The sequence below is a fragment of the Balaenoptera borealis genome, assembly GCF_965194805.1.
Source record: "Balaenoptera borealis genome assembly, chromosome: 5".
NCBI lineage: Eukaryota > Metazoa > Chordata > Mammalia > Artiodactyla > Balaenopteridae > Balaenoptera > Balaenoptera borealis.
In genome coordinates this window covers 141,508,823-141,535,781 of record NC_138862.1, presented here as the reverse complement: position 1 = coordinate 141,535,781, position 26,959 = coordinate 141,508,823, and the positions used below count along the sequence as shown (strand labels likewise).

At 36.7% G+C, this 26,959-nt stretch overlaps 1 protein-coding gene across 4 annotated transcripts in view; it reads left to right on the top strand.

Moving 5' to 3' along the window:
• The window catches only part of ZNF385D (zinc finger protein 385D), a 924,724-nt gene that overhangs the window by 765,675 nt on the left and 132,090 nt on the right, over positions 1–26,959 (top strand). For all 4 annotated transcript variants that reach the window (XM_082392762.1, XM_082392761.1, XM_082392763.1 and 1 more), the window contains one exon: positions 23,124–23,234. In XM_082392762.1, the coding sequence (XP_082248888.1) occupies positions 23,124–23,234 (111 nt within the window). The remainder of the gene's footprint in view (positions 1–23,123; positions 23,235–26,959) is intronic.

The window sequence follows — 26,959 nt, the reverse complement described above, 5'->3', positions numbered from 1 at the left end:
GGCATGGGGTGCGGATTGTGTTTAGGAGGAGAGATTTACTACGAATACTAAAAGCAAGGGATGGCATGAAGGGCATTTTGCTTTACTTAGGTGCCCCTTCCCCATCCTTATTTTTATTTATTTATTTATTTTATTCAGTTAAACTCATTTAAAAAGATGGAACTTTGTTCACAAAGGTTAGAATAAGAGTCATTTACATTTCAGAAGTTGTTTTGGATGTTTTGGCCCAGAGTGGGGTCTAGTCCAAGGGTGAAGACAGCAAGACAAAAGATTTGTCTGGGAAGTGAGGTAAGGGAAGGGGAGCCAGAATCATTGCTAAGATCACCACTGAGGGAGCCAGGGGAGGTGGGAAGGATGGAGAAAAGGCAGACCCTTGGTCACCCCATCCCAACGCTACTGCATTGGTCCCTCCTTTAAAGGGAGATAACCATTGCAAAATGAGAAGTGCAATTGGGTCAAGAGAGCTCAAGCAAGACTAGTTGGGAGTAACCAGAAAAAAAGGGGAGATCGGAAACATACTACCTGAGCTGGAGGAAAAGGCATGATGTGACCTGGAGCTACCATCCTGTGGTGGCTTTAGATGTGTGCATGACACTCTGAGGTCAGGCAGGGATCTGCCTTGCTTGGTGTCATTTCACAGCCGGCCAGCAGCTTGCGGTGCGGCCCTATTTCAGCCCTTGTTGTTCCTCAGCCAGTATGAGGGACTAGAGCACGTTCAGAAAAGGGCCTACTTAAGAGATGCACCTTTTCATTTGATTTAGATCAATGAATGGCTTTATGTTCTGGAATGCTTTTCCCTTGTGGAAGTTTTGTACTTTGACTGACAGATTCCAACTGCTTTCTACTTAGAAGAAGATGGAATAGGTTTTATTCTTGAAAGGTACCTGTTGCTGGGATTTGAAATCTTAAAATAGAAGCTGCCATTCCTTTCACATCTAAAAGATCTGACTTGAGAACCGGAGTTTGAGCAAACTAAAGCTTTACTGCAGATAAACTTTTTTTACGTTTTTTTCCCCAAAGTAGAAAATTACACATAATGCAATAATCGATATTTGCCAAGAAGAAAAAAATAAGAAAGAGGGAAATCTTCCTGAGAAAATATAAATCCTATTATAGAGGACACAGTGAAAAGAGGAAATATAGGACACATCGATATATGGACATCTACAGCAATCATCAACTTGCTTCTCTTGATATTTATTTTTAATTTTAAAAGTAAGTAGTCACAAGGACACTAAATTGTAATAGATAAATAAGTCATCAAATTGGAACACAGATGGAACAGTGGAGAATGGTATCATTTAAGGAAAGAGCAGAGGAACAGGATTGTCATAGAATTTTTAGAGAAGCTGCAAGAGTGTGGAAAATAAGCAGGAAAACTACATGAGGGTTTCATTTGCTTCACATAAGTCAAGAAAACTGCGAATAATCATAAGTGGTAATTATGAGAATTTCTTATGTGCCGGAAAATATACTAATTGAGTCCTTTGCAAATATAATCTCCCACAATATACCTATATGTCACCTGTTATTATCTTAATTATAAATACTCAGGCTTAAAGAGGTGAATTAACTTGTGTCACATCTCACCACTAGTCAGAGTTGGGAGGCTTGAGCGGCTGGTAAAAATAAACAGTAATAATCAAAAGAGCTAAGAATTCAGATGTTTGATTGATCTATGATGGGAATTTTATATAAAAAAATGTAACGGCAGTATAGTGGAACAAGGGAGACAGGAAAGCCATTGATATGAAAGGTTTTAGGCTAGGTATTGGAGAAGGAGGTACAACTAGTGAGAACTAGAGTTTTGAAGGAATACATGAAAAAGAAAAAAAACAACAACGGAATAGAACTCAAAGAAGCTTGTAGACAGAGTGAATGATGTATTTAAGATTTGAGAGACAGTGAAGTTCCTGGTAAACCAGGGTTTAAGGTGTAACCCTAAGACTAGATTAATACTTACTAAATTAATTTGTGTGTGTTTTCTCTATATGAGGACAACATAGTCAACATTTATGAGTACCTAGTAAGCTCATTTATGTTCATATTAGACTTCATATGGTTGGCTTTTAAAACTAAATGTTGATTATCATAGTATTTAATCATATAATCAACTCACTAAAGGTAAGTCTGGGCGAATAATGATTTTAGAAATCTATTATATTTCTTTCAACTCACTCTATTTTCTTAACCATTCAGTGATTCCTCCTTCGCCCCAAGAGGTATTTAGGAACAAATAGACCCTTCATTTCCTTTTGGTTAGATAAAAGAGAACATTGTTTCACCAGTGACTCTGCCTCCTCAGTGAAGAAATTTACCATGTGGGAATTCAGTTTATTACAATGTAATTCAAAGAGGATGTGAACAGACTCAAGAAACATTTTTCATACTTATTTTGCTGAGTTGCCACGCCTAGCATGGGATGTTAAGATGCTGGATACATATTTAAAATTTTAATTTACTTCTAAAAAGTATAGTGAGTTGAGATTCATTTGAATATTTTGTGTTTAGTTTATCTCCTTGATCAGATAGAGATATAGACAGCTTTACAGAGCTTCAAGGGGGCTCCAACAGACCATTGCTGCCCCTCTCCATCCCCAAATGAAGAAAAAGAAATGGAAGGAGTAAAAATTGCCTCCACTTCATTAATTTTAATTCACTTAAATTCCTAGTAGTATTAGCCATTTTTCATGATTCTCCAGCACAAAAGTTCAATAGATAAAAGCTATATAATTCATTTTTTATGGTGCATTTTTGAAGGTTCATTGTAAACATATTTCATAAACTCTCTTTTGTTTTTTTAGTGAAATACCTGATGTCTAGAAATATACTGCTATAGTATGTAAATTCTAAAGCATAATATACTGTAAACATCATGTACTTCCTATTCAGCATAAGATATTGAACATTTTAACTTTTAAAGTAATTTGCTCTTTTTTCCTGCCTTTTGATCACAGGTTTCCAGTATCAAAAATGTTTTATTCATCAGTCCCATGTTTTACTGTATTGTTTCAGCCCCTAAGGACATGCCCTTAAATAAAGGATGATTTAGTTCTGCTTGTTTTTTTAGCATCACAGAAATATCACTGTATATATGTATCTCCTCTGTTACTTATCTCTCCAATCAGAGCCATGTCTCTGAGATCCGTGCCTGCTGACATATTTAGCTGTACTTCGGTTCTTAGCATGCTGTATGGCTAATGCAGTTATGAGTAGACCATAGGGCATAGCTAGGTCTATTCTACTGCAGATGGATGTCTGGATCCATGTTTCTGCTGTTGTAAAGTCTGTTCCTATTAACTCTCTTGCATATGCCTACTTGTGCAGAGACACATGAGTTTCTCTAGAGTCTGTTGCTAGGAATGGGTCTTACAGTTCTGGGGTCTCATCTTCAGTATAAGTTCTTCAAAACTGGTACCTGTTTTGATCCCACCTGAGTGTATAAGGATTCTTTTTGGTCTACATTTTTTTCAAATGGTTGGTGCTATTGCACGTTTTTTTAAAATTTATGTCAATTTCTTGGGTTAATGAATAGAATCCTAGAGTAATTTTGTGTTTTCAAAAATGTTCCAGAATACTGACAGAGTTGATCAAGTTTTATATATTTATTGGCTATTTATTTTTCTTTTTCTGTGAAATACCCATTTTCTGTTAGGTTATGATTGTTTCTTACTGAATGGTTAGAATTCTTTATCTATTAAGGTTATTAATCCTTTGTAAGACTTGTGACTTGTCTTTTTGCTGTCTTTACAGTGACTTTTGATGAACAAATGTGCTTAGTTTCAAAGTTATTTGAACTTGTTTTGACTTAAGTAAAAAAATTTTTCCTACCCTAAGGTCATTACAATATGTCTTCCTAAAGGTAAAGTTTTGCTTTTCACAGTTAAGTCTATAATCTACAGGAGATTAGATTTTGTGTATAGTATGAGGTGGAAATCCAGTTTCATCTTTTTGCCATAAAGGTAAACAAATGCTCCAGCTCATTCATTGATTTGTCCTTTCTGTCTCTACCACACGACACGTGGTGGCGTGTCTGCCTCAGCTACGCACCCTCTTGAGGGTCTTTGCCCTTGCTTTGCCCTCTGACTGAATTGCTCTCTCCTCTGGTGGCTACATGTTCCTTTCCTCACCTCCTTCAGGCTTTTTCTCTCCACTTTTCAGTGAGACCACATCCATTTGCATTTAAAAACCGACGCTTCCCCAAATTTATGCAATCCCTCCTCCCTGCTTTATTTTTCTCCATCACTCTTATGTCTATTTGAATTTGTTTATCTTGTCTTATTCATTTCATTGTGTATCCCCTCCCCGCCCCCACTATATGCACAATGCAGAGAAAGGATTTTTTTCTGTTTTGTTTACTGTGGGAACCCCAGCTCCTAGAAAATGCCTGGAACTTAATCAGCGCCCAGTAATACATATTGAGTGAGTGGATGAATGAGCACATTCCATTTTGAAAATGGATCTGTTAATGGGCTTTCAGACTGATTCATTTGTCTGTTTCTTTTTCTCTGGGTAAGGACCATTGTCTTAACCTACAACTTTACTGTAAGTTTTGATGTCTGATAGGACATGGTCTCTCCATGTTCTCATTCTTTAAGAGTGGTTTGTTTATTCTTGACAATTTCCCCTCCCAAGTCAATTTTAGAATCACCCCATAATGTCCATGAAAAACCTCACAGCTATTTGATTCACTTTGCACTGACTCTGTAGTTTGATTTGGAAAGAACAGAGACATTTGTATTGTATCATATCTTTCTATCCATAAATATATCTCTCATTTATTTAGTTCTTCTTTAATGTCTTTTTAATACATATATTTTTAGTTATCGCTATAAGGTCCTGTGCTGTTTGATAAATTCTTATTATTCTTGCAGACATAGTTAAGTTATTCATATATTCTTCAATTAAATCAGGACATCCTTATCTTTAACTAAACCTTGACACTATACCTTCTAAAAATTCAATCATAAAATATCATAGATTTTTGGATAAAGGTAAAATTTTGAAAGAAGCCAGTCATTGTAATTCATCAGAAAATTTCCATTTAGCTAAGAGACGAGAATCTAAAAAGAAAAACCTAGTTAAAACTACTGAGAAGGTTTAAGGAGAAAAAACACTTTGCTCTTAAATTGGAAATTTTCTCCCACTATGAAGCCTTATACGACCCATCCCCAGCAAAATTCATTAAGTTCTCCCTTGTGTTTCTAATGCTGACCCTGTTTTACAGCAATTATCATAATGTTGTCTTGTGCTGTGATTATCTTTACATATATCTCTCTTTCTCACTGGATTGCACTTTCATTGAGACTAGGGACTTTATCTTGTCTTTGTGTCAGCAGTTACAGTGACTGCCATGTAGCATCTAGGCACTAGAAGCTTCTGGGCATTAATACTGGACATCCAAAGGAGATAATAGACTCTACTCTCACTAAAGTCTTCAAAAGTTGCATAGAAATTGGCCTGTGTGGTAATCCCTCCCTTTTAGATCTTCTCTCCCCAGATACTGGTGTTCCTATTTCTCCCCCAACTCTCATCTCTTCTAGCTCCTTTTTGGGATCTTTTCCCTCTGCCATCCCCAGAAACATCAGCGCACCCCCAGATGTCTCTTCTAACTTTTCTCAAAAGCCTATTCCGTGTCATCCACTCCTACGTCTTCAATTATACCGAGAATTATTAAATTTGTAACTTTAACACTGCACACACTTTTAAACTCCTGTGATGTATTTCTAATGTCCTATATATCTGCTACATATCTCATATAAAACCTGCTGTTAGCACATACAATTTTGAAAAATTTTTATTGATACTGGAGTATAGTTGACTTACAATGTTTTGTTAGTTTCAGGGGTACAGCAAAGTGATTCAGTTTTATTATACATATACATATATCCATTCTTTTTCAGATTCTTTTCCTATATAGGTAATTACAGAGTACTGAGTAGAGTTCCCTCTGCTATACAGTAGGACCTTGTTGATTATCTATTTCATATATGGTAGTGTGCATCTGTTAACCCCAAACTGCTAATGTATCCCTTCCCCACAGCTTTCCCCTTTGGTAACCATAAGTTTGTTTTTCAAGTCTGTGAGTATGTTTCTGTTTTGCAGATAAGTTCATTTGTGTCATTTTTTTTAGATTCCAGGTACAATGTATTACCTTCCCAGTAATGAATTCGTTAATTCCCCTACCCACATGTACACACACCTTTCTGAAATTGGCTGTTTTTTTCTGTGTTCATGGAATGGTTAGTTTTGTCACTATCCTTTCAGTTACCTAGATGAAATGAATCAGTCTTCTTTGGGCTTTGTTTCAAACAGATAATGCTGACTTAAAAACCTGTCTCTCCAAACTCTCCCCAGTCACTCCCTCAATCTCCCAATTGCTACTGGCTGAATTATGACTGGCTGTATTTTTCAGGTGGAATCCTGCAACAGCCCACTGATTTGTCTACCTGACTCCGGATTGATTTTCTCCCTTCAAGTTCTTATCTAAGTTATTTTTCTAAAGATACAGATATAGTTACATATCCTTTTGAATTGGATGTTTTCTCATAGCTTAACCTTGGTCAAAGGACAAAAGTCCAAACTCATCAACACAGCACACGTGTCATGTACATGCCCCAATTTCCCTTGCCATTTTCATGTCTTCCACTCACACTGTTCTCCTTTCACACCTTAAATTTTAAATGTTTACTGACAACATCACATTTTTTATACATTTGCATAGGCTGTTTCTGTTATAATTGTCATTTCCATCCAAATAATTCCTACTCATTGAGCCCAAATGGGGTCATTTATATGATGTCTTCTGGGACATCCCCCACTCTGAGTAAAGGTCTCCTCTCTGCTCCTCTGACACTTTGCTCAGATCTTTATTTGAACACTTGCTAATTTGAGCTAAAATTGACATACGTTTCTCTAACTGTATTCAAAGTTCCTTTCTGGAGATTGAAACTATTTGTTTTGCATTGTTGTATCTGCCCCCAGGAGTTAGATTACATATCCTTCTTCAGACAAACATCTAGGGAAATCCAGAAAACATCTCTGGCCCCTTCCCAAGGGTGTCCTTCCCTGTCCTTGACAGTGATCCACCTTGCAAGTTCTACCTTAAAACCTCATCACACTGATCAACCTTCCCAATTTATCTTTAATCCATTGCTTTTAATTTGTTGTCATGTTAACTAATCTCTCAACCATCAATACAGAATATTTTTAAATGATTCTGTGTCTCAGGCATCATCTTACCCATTCTGGAGAAACAGCATAGGAGTCATTATTTCTGCCACTTACTTGGCTCTATATATCTGGAAGATGGAAAGTGTCTGCAAACAACAGTACCATTATGGGCCCTGAATATGTCTGGCTCTGTTTCAAGTGCTTCACAGATATTTTCTCATTTAATCCTCCCAGCACTCTTTCCCAAGGTCAAAAGATTAGTAGATGACCATTCTGGAATGTGAATTTAACTCCATCCACCACAAGATTTGGATCCCAGGATACTTTATTGTTTTAGAACCAGTTTCATCTTCATTTTCCAATGCTGAGCTCTCCCCTTCGTCACCTTTTTGAACCCTGTGTTGTCTATATTGTATTCCTCTGTAGATTTATATGATAAAGAGCAAATGGTTACAGGAACTCTTGCCAAGCCGTGTCATGCAGTGCATGGTCTTTTCCTGTTCATTGTTTTGGAATTTTGTGAAATTCAGCTTAGGAGCCTGACACTTGATCTATTATGGGTTTTTCTTAAGGGTTAATATTTCCATCCTAAAGGCACGCAGGCAGCCAGATTTTTTTTTTCTTTCTTTTTTTTTTTTTTCCGGGTAATTAGCAGAAGTCTTTAGCATTAGTAATTTTCTTCATTGTGATTGCTTTTCTTATGTTTGCTTCTCCTTAGCCAAGAATTCTTTACCAAATGCAAATGGTTTTCAAGAAATATCTGGAGAACTGGTTTAGAAAGTTCACTTAAAATACAAATAAATTCAGCAACAGAGGAAGGACGAAAATGTAGCTTTTCACTGTCATGTATTATTTTCCTGATGGAAGGAATTACATATTCTAAGCAATGAAGGAAAGCAACTTCCACTGCGTTCCCGGAAGATTTCAGAGGAAGTGACATGATCCTAAATCATATTCTTGATGTTAAAATATTGTTTAGAAGAGTGATTATTTTAAATGGAATAGCTTTTCTGATTAAATATGACCAACAGTGATCCTTTATCTGCAACTATAATTTATTGATATCAAACATCAGATATTTTGGACTAATGTATATTTTTTAGGAGCCAAGGTTCCTTTTATTCAGATTTTTTATTTAAAACACATTTAGATAAAACTTCTAGTTTTTATTTCAAAATGGGACAAAGAACATACAAATATAATTCCTTTTCTCTCAAGATTTCTTTGAAATAAATCTAAAGAAATACAAAAATGAGAGATTGCTACAAAAGAACAGAGGTGTTTCAGATCACCATGGATGGAGGTTTAAACATCTCTGGGAGCCAGATGGTGGAAGGGAAGAGCATAGATAAAGAAAGGAGAGAAAAGTATGAAGTCAGAACCTTGGTGAAGGTCTGGAATTAGGGTCTGCAGATACCATGTTGAGTGAATAAAGCAGAAAGCATGAGACGAGGGGGTACTGAAAAATTGAGGATTGATTGAGAAGAGGAAAATGTGTTTTAAATTAAGATTAAAAACACATTTTTATAGAAAAAGAAAGGCAAAAAAGAACAATAGAAAAGTATGCTTTATATATATAGCAGTCGAAAATAAGACAGAATTTCAAGCAACTGATGGGTAATAAGAAAGTAGAAGCTACTTTACTTGAAGCTAAAAGATTCTCTTTTGAATGGGCCAAGTTTTGTAACATTGGAACCATAGAAAATGTAATCTAATCCTATCATGTTACCTGGTCAGTGGACAAAAATATTGATGAAGTCAAAACAATGATAGTGTTGTTTATTAGCTTTCAAATTTTAGATTCATCCTTGAACAAAGCCTAGAAGAATGGGTAGTAGTTAGAGTAAAAAATATTTCAGGTAGAAAATTTTGAACGTTTAAAAGTGTAAGAGTAGTTGAGAGAATTTGGAAATTGGAAATTGAGGAAGAAAAAATGTACGAAAACGAGTAACTTCAAGCGGGGAATTTGAGATCCTGTCTCAAGTTAATGGAACCAGACATAACTATGGAAACATATTATGTACAGTTGTAAAATAATAAGAGAATATTCAACTTAGAAAAATTTGAAAATGTTTGTAGAAGATTGTGGAAAGACAAAGTGTGATAGTGTATATGTGTTAAATTCTCATCTCTATTAGTGTCTAGAGATAATATTAGCATGTTACTTAGAGCCATGATGTCAACTGGCAGAAAATTATTCATAATAATAATAAACATTTCATTTCAAGCATTTACCTCTGGGCTGAAGCTCTTTTGTACTATTTGGTTTGTTACCATGTGTGCATTATTTGATAAAAAGAAACAAAAATAGAAAAGAAATTATAGCACAATATTCTGAGAGTCGCTGTGGAAGAAGACTTGAAGTGCCCAGGAATTACAAAATGTACTAGTTAGTATTCCAACTAACAAAATAACCTCTTAAATCAGTGGTTCTCAACCTGCTTGCTCCTGGGAATCAAGCTGAGATTTGCAACCCGCTTCAGGCTATGTGAAGAGAGGTTTAAGTGGTTACAGTTTATATTTTACTTTTTACAGTTTATGCAGTAAGCCACCAATCATCCAACAACATTGTATTTGTGGTTTTTCAAAAATTTATACAAGTGTTTCTGTATGGTAGACACCAGAAGTGTTTAAACTACAACCAAATGCAACTATGCCTTTATGGTCAAAAGAGGTCCTTAGGTACTGGGTTACCTTTACTTTAGGTTCAGACAGATTTGATCTGAAGGATTTCTGGAAGGACATGATAGCCTCAGCTTCATTCTTCCTTGACCTTCCCAGTTGAGAACGTCTTTGCTGACCACTTGACTATCACTGTATCTGCTTCAAGCTTTTAACTACAGTTCAACTTTACAGTGGTTCCTTTAGGTCCTTAAAAGGGTCAGGAAGTGAAAAACAGGCAGAGTCCAGAAGGATGTAGAGAGAAGTGAAACAGCTTAACAACACTCTGGAGATTAAAAATAACCTACAGTGTCATTTATTAACAAGCAAGCCAATTGTTAGAAGTACTTTAAAATATCCCTTGTTTATTTCAAGTTGTTCTGGCTTAGTTTTCTTCATCAGTTCTTTTTTTTTTTAATGTGTGTGTGTTTCTGCCCATGGGTTGCCAATTCCCAAGAACCCCAAATTCAGACCCAGTTTTTAAGTTGATTTCAGAAGTTTGTTGAGCTCCTACACATGTTTGAGAGTCAGTGTGATATGTAGGAATAACACTGGTTTTTAATAAACCTGGGTTTAAATCTTGGAGCTGCAAATCATTTATCTTGGCTATTCTTCAGTTTTCATTTCTTTAAATAAGGATATTACCATATCTTTTATAGAATTCTTTAGCTAAAAGTTATTTATTGGTTTCCTGGAAACATCTAGGGAAAACATTCTAATCACAGGAAGTTGAGTCTGTTACCAAGGTTTTGACCAATACTTCTTAGCCATCCCCCATGGAGCCTTTTAAACTTTGAACTAATTTGCCTTGGGTTGGGGCTCTCAATCTATCCCTTTAACAAGCTCCCAAATGATTCCTGGTGTACAGCTGAGGTTGAGAATGATTGCTTTAAACACATGGCATGCATTTTAAGAGAGATTATTATTTGTTTTTGAACATGCAGTTTATTCTGAATATTTCCATCAAGACCTCCAAACACAGTTGGCCTTAGATGACAATGCAAATTTTCTATGAAATTGAACTGCATGACTTCAACCAAGAATTATATCTTGGGCCACCTTTTTCTCCTTAAAATGATTGACAGCAGCTGGGGTGCCTGCTTTCGCATAGCTAATGACTTTCTTCGACAATAAACCTTTCCTGAGCATTTTCTGTGTTCAGGCACTTGTTTTTCAAAGATGGATAAAACTGACTATATCTTTTGCAGTTTCGGGAAGGGAGAATTCTAAGCAGAATATCTGGGTGGTGGACAGTATATGACATGACATTGGAATGTACAGGGTGTTGTGAAGACTGGGAGGAGGGGTATTTAGCCCCGCCTACTAAGAGACCACAGGGATTACTCTTGGAAAAAGAACATTAGGAGGGATAGGCAGGAATTACACATGTAATAAGTAATAAAGATTGGATAAAGGAAAGAACCTTACAAAAGAGAAGGAGACAACAAACCATAGCAGATTATACAAGAAGTTGCCAGCAAATCTGTCATACTGGAGGAAATAGAAGGAGGCAAGGAGGAATGGAAATGAATCCAGACACGTGGGCCCGGGCTGGTTCATGGAAGGCAGTATTTGCCAATGTAAAATGCCCTTCAAGCCTTGCATTCCACATTGATGGCTAAGAAAAATAGGCATCTGGGCCACCTATGGGGAGGTGGGGGAAATGTGTGTGTAAGTTAACGAATGAATACTTCAGTGCAAGGAGAAGTAGAATAATTCGAGAAAGTCTAGCCCAAACACAGAACAAAAGAAATGGAATCCTGCTGAATTCAAAAGAGTGAGAGATTTTATGTAGGGAATTGGTGGGTAAATACTGGTACATAAATTGGTACATAAATAATATGTATGCATGTGTATACACACAGAGACATATGCACAGACATATATGTGTATTTGCATTTTTGAACAAAACATAAAGACAAGTAAGGATATTCTTATGTGCCTAATTCCATATATATGTGTTAACCTGGGATTTTCATGCTAGAAGAGATCATATTAATTACCTATTGAGATGGAATTTGTTTAAAAAGAACCACCCCACACATCATTATACGTTCTCAAAGGCATTAAAGGTTGATTAAAACAAAGAGACAAATAAGCATAGGAGCGAGAAAAAAAGGCACAATGCAAAACATGTACCCCCAAATTTATGTTATTTTCTAATTTAACCAAACAATTAAAATCAGGATAATTGCTCACATAGCTCATACCAAGGTGCCATTGTTTAATTTTTCTATAGATTATAACTTTTCATTTTGTGACATTTCAAAAGTACCTCATCAAAATTTATTTGTGGGCTCACTAGTAAAGCTCTGCTTCTTTCAATTTCATGAGCCTCATCTCTATGTATATTTCAATTTCTTAAACATATTTCTTCTTCCCAGACCCTTGGGGATGACAAGGCTCTTTGAAGCTAAAATTGATCATGTTAGAGAGAAGGCAGGCAAGGAATGGTCTCCGTGATCCATTGCTAGTTCAAACTTTCCCTTTTAGGCACTAAAACAAGAAAACTGATTTTGATTTTTCCTTTAATCGAGAAGTCCTAGAATTAGTGCCTGAGTAAAATTTCACAGTGGTTTGTAGATTTTTATATTCCCCATTCCATTTCTTATGGGTTGAATCGTGTACCCCCAAAAAAGGTGTGTTATAGTCCTAACCCCCAATACATCAGAATGTGACCTTACTTGGAAATGGTCGCTTTACAGAGATAATCAACTTAAAATGAGTTCAGTAGAATGGTCCCTAATCCCATATGACTGGTATCCTTATAAGAAGTGGAAATTTGGACACAGGGATAGACACACACAGGAAGCTTGCGACGTGAAGATGGAGAATTAGAAAGATGTGTCTATAAGCTAAGGGTTGCTAAAGATTGCTGGCAAAAATACCAGTAGCTAGGGATAGGCAGGAAGAATTCTCCTTACAGATTTCAGAGGAAGTAAGTATGGTTTGCAAACATCTTGATTTCGAACTTCTAGCCTCCAAGACTATGAGATACTAAATTTCTGTTGCTTTAAGCCACCAAGTTGGTTAGTAGCCCTAGGAAACTTATACATGGTTCAAATCTTAAAAAGGGGGTATTAAAAGTCCGGTCAACATAGTACTTTCACCTTGTAATCATTTCAAGCCAGAGCATAATCCATCCAACCATCTGTCCATCCATCCAGCCATCCGTCTACCCAGCCATCCAACCATCTTTTCATCCATCCATCCATCCATCCATCCATCCTTCCATCCATCCATCCTTCTATCTAATAGCACCATGATTTTGAAAAAGAAAGGAATTTAACAACAGAAAAATAGAAAGGACATAATTTTACATTAAGAGAAAATCCTTTCAATTCAGCCATCAGTGATTTATGTACAAAAGTATTTTGTCCTCACCTTTCTTTTCACCTCAGAATACAGCAGGTTTCAACACCTGGCTCACATTTCGGTGACCTGTTGAGGAACCAGATGTGTTTGTGGACTTCTGGTACAGCTGGTAATAGAATGGATTTCTGGAATTTGTCCTCCAGCTCAGTCTACAACGCCATGCTTTCTGGGGCATTTTCTGTAAATGGAATCCCAGCTCTGGAGTTGTTGGATTTAATCACCTAGACATTATTCGGAGACCAAGGCTGACCAACCATTGGGTAACCTGTCTCCTGGCACAGGCAGGCCCCATAGGCATTCATTGTCTTCCAAAGAGGTTTTGCCATTTAAGTCCACCAGAAACTGGATTCTGATCAAAGCATTTGAGTCAAATTTCGTCCCTGTAATGCTGATAACAAGGTTTCTAAAGTGTCCAAATTAAGCACTGGTATCTTCTCTACAGAGTGGTATTAGTGTGATCAGGCAACAGTCATCCCTCTTAAAGAAACTTAATATTCTTTTGGCCAGAGAAAAAAACCTCATTGCAGAAAAAGGGAGCCCATACATAGAATGAAATCACCTTCTTTCCTTCTTTTTTTTCCTCTGACCTTTTCCCCTCTCCTGGTATAGCTTTTCTCATTGATAAAGTGAGATATTTCAGTAAAATTTCAATATATATTGAGTGCCCACTGGGTTCCAGGGAAAGGAATGAGAACCACAGGAGATGAGAAGATGGGTGAAACATAGTGCCTACTCGCTGAAAATACCACAAATAGATGATGCCTAAAGGTGAGCCAGGATTAAACTTCCATGACTGAGACATTGTGTCGGTAACGATTCCACATATCCACTTAAAAATCAAGGAACTATACTCAATATCTTGCAATAATCTATAAGGGAAAAGAATCTGAAAAAGAATATATATATATATGTGTATATATATATGTGTATGTGTGTGTATATGTATATGTATATGTGTATGCATATATATCTGGTTTCCTGTCACGGTTAGCTTTTCTAGGTAGGTCCACGCTCAGCATTAGGTACGGAGGAAAACTGTACATTAATGAATTTAAAATAAATGATACAAATGAACTTATTTACAAAACAGAAATAGACCCACGGACATAGAAAACAAACTTACAGTTACCAAAGGGGAAGCGGGGGTGGAGGGATAAACTAGGAGATACACACTACTATATATAAAATAGATAAACAACCAGGACCTACCATATAGCACAGGGAATTACATTCAATATTTTGTAGCGACCTATAATGAAAAAGAATAGGTATATGTATGTATAACTGAATCACTTTGCTGTACAGTTGAAAGTAACACAACATTGTAAATCAAAAATATTTCAATACAAAAAATTTTTTAATAACAAAAAAAGAAAAAAATACCTTGGAGTGCAGCTATCTGTGGGCATTCTGTGACAGCGCCACAACACATTGGTTAAATGCAATTTGCTGGAGCACATAAATGATTCTAAGAAAAATAATGTCTTAAGATCCCCTTAAGAGGATCCATCCTTTACTTTGAACTGTGTTTCACTTTATTAGCCTTCTCATAGAACATTAGGGAAAATAGCCATGGCAGAAAGCTACTGACAGTGAAATGTCTCTTCCATTTAGACATGTCCTGAGTACTTGGAAAGCATCTGAATGCCTTTGCTCATTTAAGTTCAAGCATTGGTTTTCTGAGCAAAATCAGCTTCTCCTGAACTGATCAGAACAGTATGTCTGTTAGCCTTTGTCTAGGAAGATGCCTGGTGGAAAAATGGTCTGATATTGGCACTAAAGTATAAAGAGAACCAATCAACCATTGCCTCATTACTTAGATGACACTGTGTCTATAAATGAATTCATAAATGAATACATGTAAATTCTGCTTGTTGGCTTCCAGTTGTAGATTCTACTCCGGGCTTCTATATTCCGATTGTATCATGGAGTCATTTATCCACATGATTTTGCTTCTAATAACCTCTCTTCACCCCTCATGCCTAAGGTTCCCTTGTGAATCCAGGTTTTCTCACTGCTATTGTTAACACCATTCCAAGACTGATGTTAACTTTTGTTATTGGGCTTTAATAATATTCAATTTATTTAGCAACTCAACAGTCATGTATTGAGCCCTGGCCCAAGTGGGAGACACTCTGCTGATTCCTGGGTACAAACAACAAAAGGACTCAGCCCTGCCTTGACTTTTCCCTCTTTTGGGTGAAACAGAAGAGATGAGAGATCTTCAGATGGTGCGATGGAGTGACCTACAGGATGAGTTGGAGGACCTAACCCATTTGAAGGAGGTCAGCTAAGAATTCTAGAAGAAGAGATGAGTTCTGATTGGAGTCCTGAAAAGTAGGTAGGCGTTAGCCAGGGGAAGATGAACCAGAAAGCATGGGGAAAGAGTTTTCAAGGCAGAGGAAAGAGGAATGTGCAAAAGACTTGAAGGTAAAGGAAAGCTTGGTGCATTGAAAAACCGGCTGTGCCCTTAATGTACTTATGTGACTTAGTCATGTTGTATTTCGTACTTAAATGTATCAAATTAGCAAATTTGGGCTTGACCTGATTAATGAGATTGATGGGAAAAGCCTACCTCTAGTTGAATGAATTCCTTTGTTGAAAGCACTCATGCATGTCCTTTGCTACTTGGCAAAATCCAAGAAACCAGGAAACTTCATGTGTACCTTGTGTTCCACATCCCCCGAACTCCACTCAGAGCTGCGTCTTGGTCTTGAGTGATTGGTATTCTTGTTAAACTCCCTTCCAACCCAAATCTTGTAGAAGAGAAATGCTGAAAATGTTCTATATCTTAGTGGGGATGGTGATACCATGGGAGTATGCACATGTTTTAAAAAATCAACTAATACACTTCAGATGTATGCACTTTTTTGGTATGTAAGTTATATGCCTATTTTTAAAAGTTTTTTTTTAAAGGACAAAAGTTGCAATGTTTTTCAAATGGACAAATTTCTTGGAGTGCAATTATTGGAATTTTTAAATTAGTGTTTTCTAAGGTGTGGATATGTCATAAAAACACCAATTTTACTAGTTCATAGTTGATGGAATAAATTACTCAGTGTCACTTATTATTTCATGGTCACAGACATCCACGACAATGGCTATCACAGAGCTTTATCGTGGTACTGGATGGAGGTAGGGGTGGGTGCAGAGTGGGAAGCTGTGGGTATTAGTTGACTCTGCCACTTACTGCTTCTGTGATAGGCAAAGGGGGAGTGAGAGCTCCTCAGTAAGTTGTTAGGATAGAAATAATCCTTATAAACACAGACACCCAGTAAGTGCCCTTAAGTGTAACCTTTAGCATTATTGTTACTGGCCATTGTTCCCTAGAAATACCAGCCCGAAGAGACAACCTTTATATTTCTGGACTTCTAACTTCCTGGCATTTAAGTTCTTATTCTTTGATTTGAAAGCCACAGTACTAATGGGAACAGAAAGAGGGGAGGTCTCTTGGAGCAGAAAATGTAAACTCAGGGTTAAGCTTCCTCCTCTCTGAAAACACTGCAGCATCCTAGGAAAGGGAATCTAGGGCAAGAACTGTGGCTGACTTCCCTGGGAAGAACTGTGGCTCTGGTTACTCATTTACAAATCAATTTAGCAGAAAGCCCTGAGGGGAGATGAGGGAACAGCTAGGCCTGGGAGAGAAATGCAAAGATCCTTAAACTTGAAATGAAGGAAAACTTATTCATTTGGCTTTAAATAAGGCCATAGACTGAGTTTGAAATTGAATTTTACTCCATAGTTTGGGTAAGCATATCAATAGCTAGTGTATCATTCTTCACTTTTGTTTGTTGGTTTTGGGAGGGGTGGATAATGTATTTAGAAAATTTTAGCTTTCAGAATTTCCCACTTTAGAAATTAAATAAATGTCTTAAAATGCCATGTAGCTTTTACCATTTCTTTTCATTTTTAATTCAGGGCTGCATGGATTCAGTGAAATGTCTGGCTCTGATTTCTGTGTATTGCATGTTTAGTTTAGTGATTTTCGTTTTGTACGAAGGCATTACATCTTATTCATATTCGTATAACGATTTTATTTTACCAGATCACTATTTTTTAAACTATGCATTGAACAAAGACGCTAAATTTAAAAACAAAGAAAACAGCAAAAGCTTTGGTTATATTATTTTAGAAATTATTTAAAGCAGATATTTTTATTGTGGGACATCTCAGCGAATTTAATATTTGATGTGCACTGTGGATGTCCAGGCTGTGGTACCTAGATTTCCTACAACTTATTTGATCCAAGAATCCCTTTTCTCTTTCCTACACACATAGGCATTTCTTCAGACTGATTCTGTAGACAAATTCCTAATGATAGTATGCATGCACACAATAAGGTGTGATTATTTTGACAGATCAGACCTGTTGGTTCACGGGGAGAAAACCAACATGGATGACTTTGTTTTTGAACAAAATGTTCGATTATAATGGTAAATAATGGTGTGTTTGGGCAAAATGATCAAAGTGGCTGTGTGTGTTTCCCCTGAGTGACAGTAGATGCTACTTTTAATTATATACCATGTGGTATCATTTCATTAACTAGTTAACAACAGAACTGGTTATTATTTAGATTTTGCCCTTCTATAATTCCTTGCTGTAAGTGGTTTCACATATATTTATAGATATATATATTACAGAGGTGATTATGACTTACTTTCATTAATAAAGGCATTAAACTTTTGCCATTCTGTTGTACTAGGTTCCTAAAATAATAAAATATAATTACTTTTGGTGGTATAACTATGTTTGTGGAAGCCATCATTAAAATATAATTCGGTTGTGCTTTTTTTTTTAAGTATACTGGGAAATAAAATGGTCTCTGAATTAGAATACATTACCTAGCATTTGGAAATTCGATTTTATAGCAACACTGATCAGAACAACATTCAATTCCAACAAAAGAATTAAATCTAGAGAATATGACACATTTGTATGAAGTGTCTACTTCCAAAATACCTCCTGCTCTTTTCCGGAATTGAATGTGGTCACTGCAAGTGCCCAGTGTTAATGAAAGACAAAATAATATGTTACTTGTGAAATATGATAAAAACTCAACAGTGTGTATTTTCAGAGAGCCCTTAGTTATAAATCTGTAATTCATTTTTATTTCAAAGTGTCATTATAAGGGGGCTTCAGTATTCCTAAATGGAATATAGGCATAATTCACCTGATCCCTAGTAGAAATGGACCCCGTTTGTGCAGACAGAACAGATGCAACAGAACATGATTAGACAGCTACCTCTAAATCAGTACCTCTTTCAGCTTTTAATTTTTCTCTAGCTGTTGGCTGAAAGGGAAGTTACGCCCCAGTGTTCTCTGTGCTGGTACAGAAGCATTGTGATGGCATTTTTAGAGTCGTATAAGAGTGATCCTGGGAAGCAGAAAGTGGGCTCTCAAAGCCTCCCAGATTCATTCATCTGTGTGGTCAGTGGGTTTCTCAAGTTCTGTGCATTTTCCATTTTGGTTCTGAGGAAATAGGGGTGAGGTGGGGTTGATGGAAGTTTGACTTACCTGGGGTGGGGGACTTGGCAGTGTATATAGAGAAGAATTCTGTACCATGCCCTTTGACCTTTCACACTATTCCTCTAGAGCAGGTTCAAGCTAAGATAAAGAAACTGTAATTTTATGTTAATTTTTAATGCTTGGATTAAGATGCTGAACTGAATTTAGGAATGTGCTTAGATTATGTATTAAGATTTGAAAAAGTTATAGAATTTACTGGAAACAATTCAAATATCAACTAACTATCAACTAACAAATGGATAAACACATTGGGGTATATCCGTACGAAGGAATACTACTCAGCAATAAAAAGGAATTAGCTACTGATAGATGCAACAACGTGGATGAATATTAAAAGCATCATACTGAATGAAAGACGCCAGACACAAAAGGGCACATACTGTACAATTCCATGCGTATGAACTTTGAGAAGATGGAAAAATATCATGACAGAAAGCAGACCAGTGCTTCAGAGGCTGGGTGGAGGTATGAATGGACCACAGAGGGCAGGATGGAACTTTCTGGGTAATGGAAATATTCTATATGATAATTATTAAGGCTGTATCTATTTGTCAAATCTCATCAAATCGTACACTTAACATTGGTGAGTTTTATTGTACATCCATTATACTTAAATAAAATTGGTTAAAAAGAACATATGGTAGAATTGGAGGGGGAGGGAGGGGATCCTAGAATGTGTTAATTCCTGGAAGTGACCAGAAAAATTATGGGGCAGTTGAGCTTCATCCAGAATCTGGGATTAACATGAGAAAAAATTTAAAGTGATGATGGAAGATAAAAATGAGAACCCATGAGTTCTTCCTGATCATAACTGTTTAATATATAAACCACCTAGCCTAGTACTTAGCACATGGAGGCACTTAATAAATGCTGAGTGCTATTATTTCTCTTGTTGATGTTGTTACTGTTATTACTTAGAACAGTGCATTAAGAGTGTCTAGACAACCTTTTAGGAGTTGTGAATATAGACGGAACCTTGCTCCTAACTACCAGTGAAGAGGGCTTATGAGTTAGCTGGTTCTGATGATTTGAAATACACAAAAGGAGGTGGAATGTATCAATGACTGGTTTAGGCTAATTAATCAACTATCATGTATCCCAGAAGCTGAATATTAGAGCATCGTTTCACAGACACGTTCTTAGCTTTTGTGTGTATGTCAAATCTTTTCTGAGCTAGCTCAACCCATTGTGAAGACTCTCATAAGAAGTTTGCATCTGATGAGAGTTAAGAGTTCCAAAGTCTACAAGCATTCAACAAAAACGATGGCTGTATGTGGAACATTGGGATCATTTTGAAATGTTTTTTGGCCATGTGAGAAATGGAAGGTGTGCCAACAAAGACCACAGGAGTGTGAGGCCCCTGTTAACCTTGATCACCACATGGGGTGTGCAAAAGAGAAAATGTAATAGACAACATTTATTGACTCATTTTTGTTTTTATTTATTTATTTATTAGGTTTAATTAATTAATTAATTAATTTTTTGGCTGCATTGGGTCTTCGTTGCTGTGCGCGGGCTTTCTCTAGTTGCGGCAAGCGGGAGCTACTCTTCTTTGCGGTGTGCGGGCTTCTCATTGCAGTGGCTTCTCTTGTTGCAGAGCACAGGCTCTAGGCACGCGGGCTCAGTGGTTGTGGTGCACGGGCCCAGTTGCTCCACGGCATGTGGGATCCTCCTGGACCTGGGCTCAAACCTGTGTCCCCTGCATTGGCAGGCAGATTCTTAACCACTGCGCCACCAGGAAAGCCCCTTGACTCTTTTTTTAAATTAATTTTTATTGGAGTATAGTTGCTTTACAATGTTGTGTTAGTTTCTACTCTACGGCAAAGTGAGTCAGCTATATGTATACATATATCCCCTCTTTTTTGGATTTCCTTCCCCTTTATGTCACCACAGAGCACTGAGTAGAGTTCTTTTGCTACACAGTCTGTTCTCATTAGCTGTCTATTTTATACATAGCATCAATAGTGTATATATGTCAATCCCTATCTCCCAATTCCTACCATCCCCCCTTCCCCCTTGGTATCAATACATTTGTTCTCTACCTCTGTGTCTGTACTTCTGTTTTGCAAATAAGATCATCTATACCATTTGAGAGTCCACATATATGTGTTAATATACGATATTTGTTTTTCTCTTTCTGACTTCACTCTGTATGACCGTCTCTAGGTCCATCCACGTCTCAACAAATGACCCAATTTCGTTACTTTTCATGGCTGAGTAGTATTCCATTGTATATATACACCACATCTTTATCCATTCCTCTGTTGATGGACATTTAGGTTGCTTCCATGTCCTAGCTATTGTAAATAGTGCTGCAATGAACAGTGGGGTGCATGTGTCTTTTTGAATTATCGTTTTCTCTGGGTATATGCCCAGTAGTAGTGGGATTGCTAGGTCATATGGTAGTTCTATTTTTGGTTTTCTAAGGAACCTGCATGCTGTTCTCCATAATGGTTGTATCAATTTATATTCACATCAACAGTGTATGCGGGTTCCCTGTTCTCCACACCCTCTCCAGCATTTACTGTTTGTAGATTTTTTGATGATGGCCATGCTGACTGGTGTGAAGTGATACCTCACTGTAGTTTTGATTGGCATTTCTCCAATAATTAGTGATGTTGAGCAGCTTTTCATGTGTTAGTTGGCCATCTGTATGTCTTTGGAGAAATGTCTGTTTAGGTCTTCCACCAATTTTTGGATTGGGTTGTTTGGTTTTTTGATACTGAGCCGCATGAGCTGTTTGTATATTTTGGAGATTAATCTCTTATCAGTTGCTTCGTTTGAAAATATTTTCTCCCATTCTGAGGGTTGTCTTTTATTCTTGTTTATGGTTTCCTTTGCTGTGCAAAAGCTTTTAAGTTTAATTAGGTCCCACTTGTTTATTTTTGTTTTTATTTTCATTACTCTAGGAGGTGGGTCAAAAAAGATCTTGCTGTGATTTATGTCAAAGAGTGTTCTGCCTTTGTTTTCCTCTAAGAGTTTTATAGTGTCTGGACTTACATTTAGGTCTTTAATCCATTTTTGAGTTGATTTTTGTGTACGGTGTTAGGGAGTGTTCTAATTTCATTCTTTTACATGTAGCTGTCCAGTTTTCCCAGCACCACTTATTGACTTCTTAATGTGCCCGGCAGTGTACTGTGCTAAGTAATTTCAAGAATCATTATGTTTAAACTTCATCACAACCTTAAGAGATAGATGCAGATGAGCAAAGAGGTACCACAAGTATTAAGAAGCAGATCAAAATTTGTATCTGACTCTATCAGTTGGGAATCACTGATGTGGACCCTGGGACAAAGCTTGGTGAGGAGACATGAAATTTTATCAGAGCTAGGTTGCTGACATTATGTTTTGGGTGTCCCTTGTCCTGTCCTGGGAATGGGATGAAGAGAAGTAACTGACATCTGGCCCAAACTCTCTGAACCTCAAGCAGTAAGTCCATAGGATAGCAGTATGTATTAGGTGATCAGTAAATGATTGTTGAAAGAATCCATAGCTCCATGTTTGAATACTTAGAAAGCAGGATTTGTGTACAGGTAACCCTTGCTTTTCCAAAATTCTCTTTATGTCACCTCACTTTGACCAAAGACCTGTATTAGTACCTGTTTTTGCTAACCAAAGGAAATCCAAAGAGGATTTTCATTTTTACGCAAAAAGGCAAACAGCGAAAGTGATGTTCAGCCTTTGTTTTGCAGCAGCTCTTACAGAGGCAGCATGAACCCTGAGCAGCAAGGCTGGCGTCTCTAAGCTCCATCCCATCCCCAGGCAACTACACTCAGCATCCAGCCGCCATGGCTTTGAACTGTATCTGTGCACATCTGTGCTTTATCTAGATTTACATTGTGCAGCCCTTAGCAAGATGTGTCCTACGGTAGTGGCTTCTACTTTCAGATAGCAGAGGAAATCTATACTATACTCTTAAGGCAGAAAGATACCAAACATAGCATAAGGTTAATTATCCATAATGGGGCTTAAGTTATTTTCATAGCTGCTCGTCTGACTAAGTCTATTTTGAAGTCTATTTGGGGCAATGGCATAGACTAACTTCTGTGTAAGGTTTCTGGCATTCACAATAACTTGAGTTTTGATAAACCTTTAATTGTATTTGAGGATTATCAAACTGAGACAATTGTTGATCCTAAATGAGAAAAACGGTTTAGCATGCAGACTCTAATGGGTACATTTATCATTTCCTTATCGTACTGTGCTTCCGGCTCATTGTTGTCTATTTTTCAAGAAAGTAGAAATGCCGTTTCTTAGAATAAAAATGTTCTTTATAATGTAAGCAGTAGATTGAAGCTGTACAGCTTGGTTCTTTAATGAAATAGGCAACATTCCAATGGAACTGACAAGCTTTATTTCTATTTGTTGTATTTTTTTTCTCATTACAGATGGACCCGATTCAGAAAGCTGTAATAAATCATACTTTCGGGGTTCCTCTTCCTCATCGAAGAAAGCAAATCATATCGTGCAACATTTGCCAGTTGAGATTTAATTCTGATGTAAGTTTATCATTTAGTATTCAGTGAAAAAAAATGTATTCTGCTGTTCTAATCTTGCAAAAGAGATTTCTTAAACATTTTTCTCCAATAACTGAGCATGTCAAAATTCAAAGATAACATTTTAACTCCTTATGTGCTTTAATTTTGGACTTTATTATGTTTGGTGGTTTTCTATAAAAAAAATCACACCTGAACAAACTGGTATACTTGAACTTTAATGGTATTTTGTAGTCTCTTGGGAATGCTAAATTTAGATAACACACTTTGCCTTTGGGGAATAGTAAAAATTTAGGACTAACGAGGCTTTCAGTAAATCACACCTCTGAAATAAGGTAGGTCCCAGACTATATTTCAAAGCCAAGATTTTGGCTTTGTAACTTCTCTTCTCCTGCCCTGATGGTCCCCAATTGCAGATCTCTGGTGTCTTTAATTGTATTTGTGTTAGAGACCTCCGGTCACTGACCTAGAAGTATTAGCATTTTAACAGGGGGTTCTGAAGACCTCAAAGGACCCCAGCCCCTAATGAGTAAAAGTTAAGTGGAGAACATGACAGGAGCAAGACAGTGTAGACCTGACACTTTGCAAGTTATTCACAGAGAGGGATCCTCATCTTTTATACCTTTTCTAAGGGACAGTGTAGACTCTGGATTCATCACAGAAGCTAATTTTGCTTGTGGTCAATATGAAAAACACTGCCATCCGTCCCCAACCCACTTTGGAATGGAGTCAGTCCTGAGATAAAGAAAAGAAAAGGAACGTTGGTTTGGAAGGAATAAAAATTGAACATCTTGTTGACACTCTTGGTAAACAGAGGACCCCATCTATCAGAGTGGCCTTTCCAGGGTGCCATAATCTTGCCCTAAATGGATATGCTGTATGGAGATGACCAAACAGCTCTGGATTCTGGAGAATGTTAGGCCTTCCAGTATTTAATCACCCTAGGCAAGTGTGTCCCTTAGCTGATCTGATGATAAGGGTTTCATATGAGATAATCAGGCACAGGAAATAGGTGTGGCATAAATAAAGTGGCTTTTTCCTTCCGTGAGAGCATTTCATTTGTATAAGGATTGCTACTGTCTTATGAACTCATACCTACTAGTATAATCATCAGGTAATTTTATAACATTCCTTCTGTTGGCTTAAAGAGAGGAAGAGATTGCCTGCATAGCACCTGAATGGCATTTGCTGCTGTAAAAAGAATACACTAAACATACAGCATTTTATTTGAAGGATTGTCTTTTGTTTTTTTTTGTTTTGTTTTGTTGTTTGTTTTTGAATACTAAGCACCTTGATTCGATTTGAATTTTAAGAAAATTACTATAGTTTAATTTATTAAAAATTATTTCAAGTGATGAATGTTATATAGCAACCTGTTCCAGCTGGTGTAAAAAAAAAAACAGTTTTCCTGACTTGCAAATAAGAGTTCTGAACTCAACAGTTGCAATTTTGATCATTTTTAAATACTCAGCAAACAATCATATAGTTCCATGATTGTTAAGTGTGTCCTTCTTTATTCCTTTTCTTCTTAAATCGTATTGATATTTCACTTTGGTACTGATCAGATAATGTTGCAAAAGTCTCTGAGGAGCCCTGTTTCCTGCTCCTTATGTCTAATAGGGGCTGTTTCAAATATCAACCCTTCTGCCAACAATTTCAGTGCTAATGTTTTTCTCTATATTAAGAAAACTTCCTGTAAACTGGAAGCCAGAAAGAGACTTCAAGCTCATTGAACCCACTCTCCCACTAAATGTAAGAAAACCATTTGCTACATCTAGACTAGGTCTTTGGGTTGATTATCCCCAGTGATGGGTAACTCACCACTTCAAGACACAATTGGTCTTTTTTTTTTTTGGCAGGTGTTTCTACTAATCCTGTAGATGGATATCAAAGTCATATTTAAAAACTTTAGAAATACTGTCAGCTATGCTTTAGGAAACACACTATGTTTCCATATATGATTATTAACATAAAGAACATAATGTAAAATAAAGACTTGCATATTTCTTTTCTAAAATGTAATCTTATTTTACTTCTTAGTAAGAGAATAAAACTGTATTTGTATTCATTTGCTAATGAATTTTTCAAAGTGATATAGCAATCAATATGTATTTATTAGGGAAATTGCTTCTCATTCTTACAACTTTGCTCTCAGGTTTCTCTAAAAGGAAAATGGCCAAGGTATTTGGAGAATGGATAAGAATCAGTCTCCGTCATAATTAAACAATTGCAGGCTTGACCACTCATTAGATGGTTACTGTGTTAATCTTTTATTGTTGCTGTAACAGATTACCACAAATTTGGTGGTTTAAGACAACACAGCTCTATTAGTTTACAGTTCTGGAGGTGAGAAGTCAGAAATGGGTCTCACGTGGCTGAAAGCAAGGTGTTAGCAGGGTGATGTTCCTTCAGGGGCTCTGGGGGAGATTTCAGTTCCTTGCCTTCCTTTTTTTTTTTTTAATATTTATTTATTTTTTATTTATTTGGCTGTGCTGGGTCTTAGTTGCAGCACGCGAGATCTTTAGTTGCGGCATGCAGAATCTTAGTTCCCTGACCAGGGATCAAACCTGGGCCCCCTGCATTGGGAGTGTGGAGTCTTAACCACTGGACCACCAGGGAAGTCCCCTTGCCTTTCTTTTCTAGCTTCTAGAAGCTGCCCTCTTGGCTCGTGACCCCCTCCCATCCTCAAGGCAACAAGGCCAATTGAGTTCTTTGCATGTGGAGTTACTCTCTCACTCTTTTGCCTCCCTCTTCCACATTGAAGGACCTTTGTGATCACCTTGGACCCACCTGGATAATCCAGAATAACTTTTCTATTTTAAATTTAGCTGTTTAGCAACTTACTTTCATCTGCTAATTTAATCTCCTTTGTCACGCCACGTAATGTAACATATCCATCCTTTCCAGGGATTAGGACTTAAACATCATTATCCTGCCTACCATAGATACTCATGTGGATGTTTGACTTAGATTTGAACTGAATTGCATGACCACCTGAATTTATCAGATAATTACCCAGTCCAAATCTTTGGTCTGTATAAACTGGACACATGAATTCAGTGCCCTTACATTTTTCCTTGCCTTGAACCTTGAATATAAATTCACTATGCAGTGCAAGTTTTTTAAATTGCAGATTTTTTTAATAGGAAGACCCAATGTTATTGAGTTTATAAATGACATAGCAACATATTAACTGTGATTTACAAACAAAATATAATTATTGCAAAATTGAAATACAGGAGTAGAAACTCCTTTAGAGACTTTAAATATCTCCGTAGCATTATTATGTCAATAAAGGGGAACTAATGTGCTGAAAATATAAGATTTGTTTATTTATTGACTGGTCATATCTATAAATACTAACTTCATGAAATATTTAGTACTGAATGCCAAGATCAATTGGATTTATCATTCATTCATTCATATATAAAAAAAATACATTCATATGTATGTGTATATATACGTATATATATATTTATATAGATGTATAGATATAGATATCGAGCATTTTATTCCCAAAAAGCTTTAAATCCCAATACAACTGCCTGTTTGCTGTTTCCAGGTAAATCTGGAATTTATCTTGCTGTTTCCATTCTTAAACCTAGAATCTGGAAAAGTAACACTGTAATTCACTTATATGCTTGGTTGAATCCTCTATCACATAGGAAAGTATTTTTACCTTGTGAACCTTTTTACATTTCAAAGCTTCTTCCCCTTCCAATGAAAAT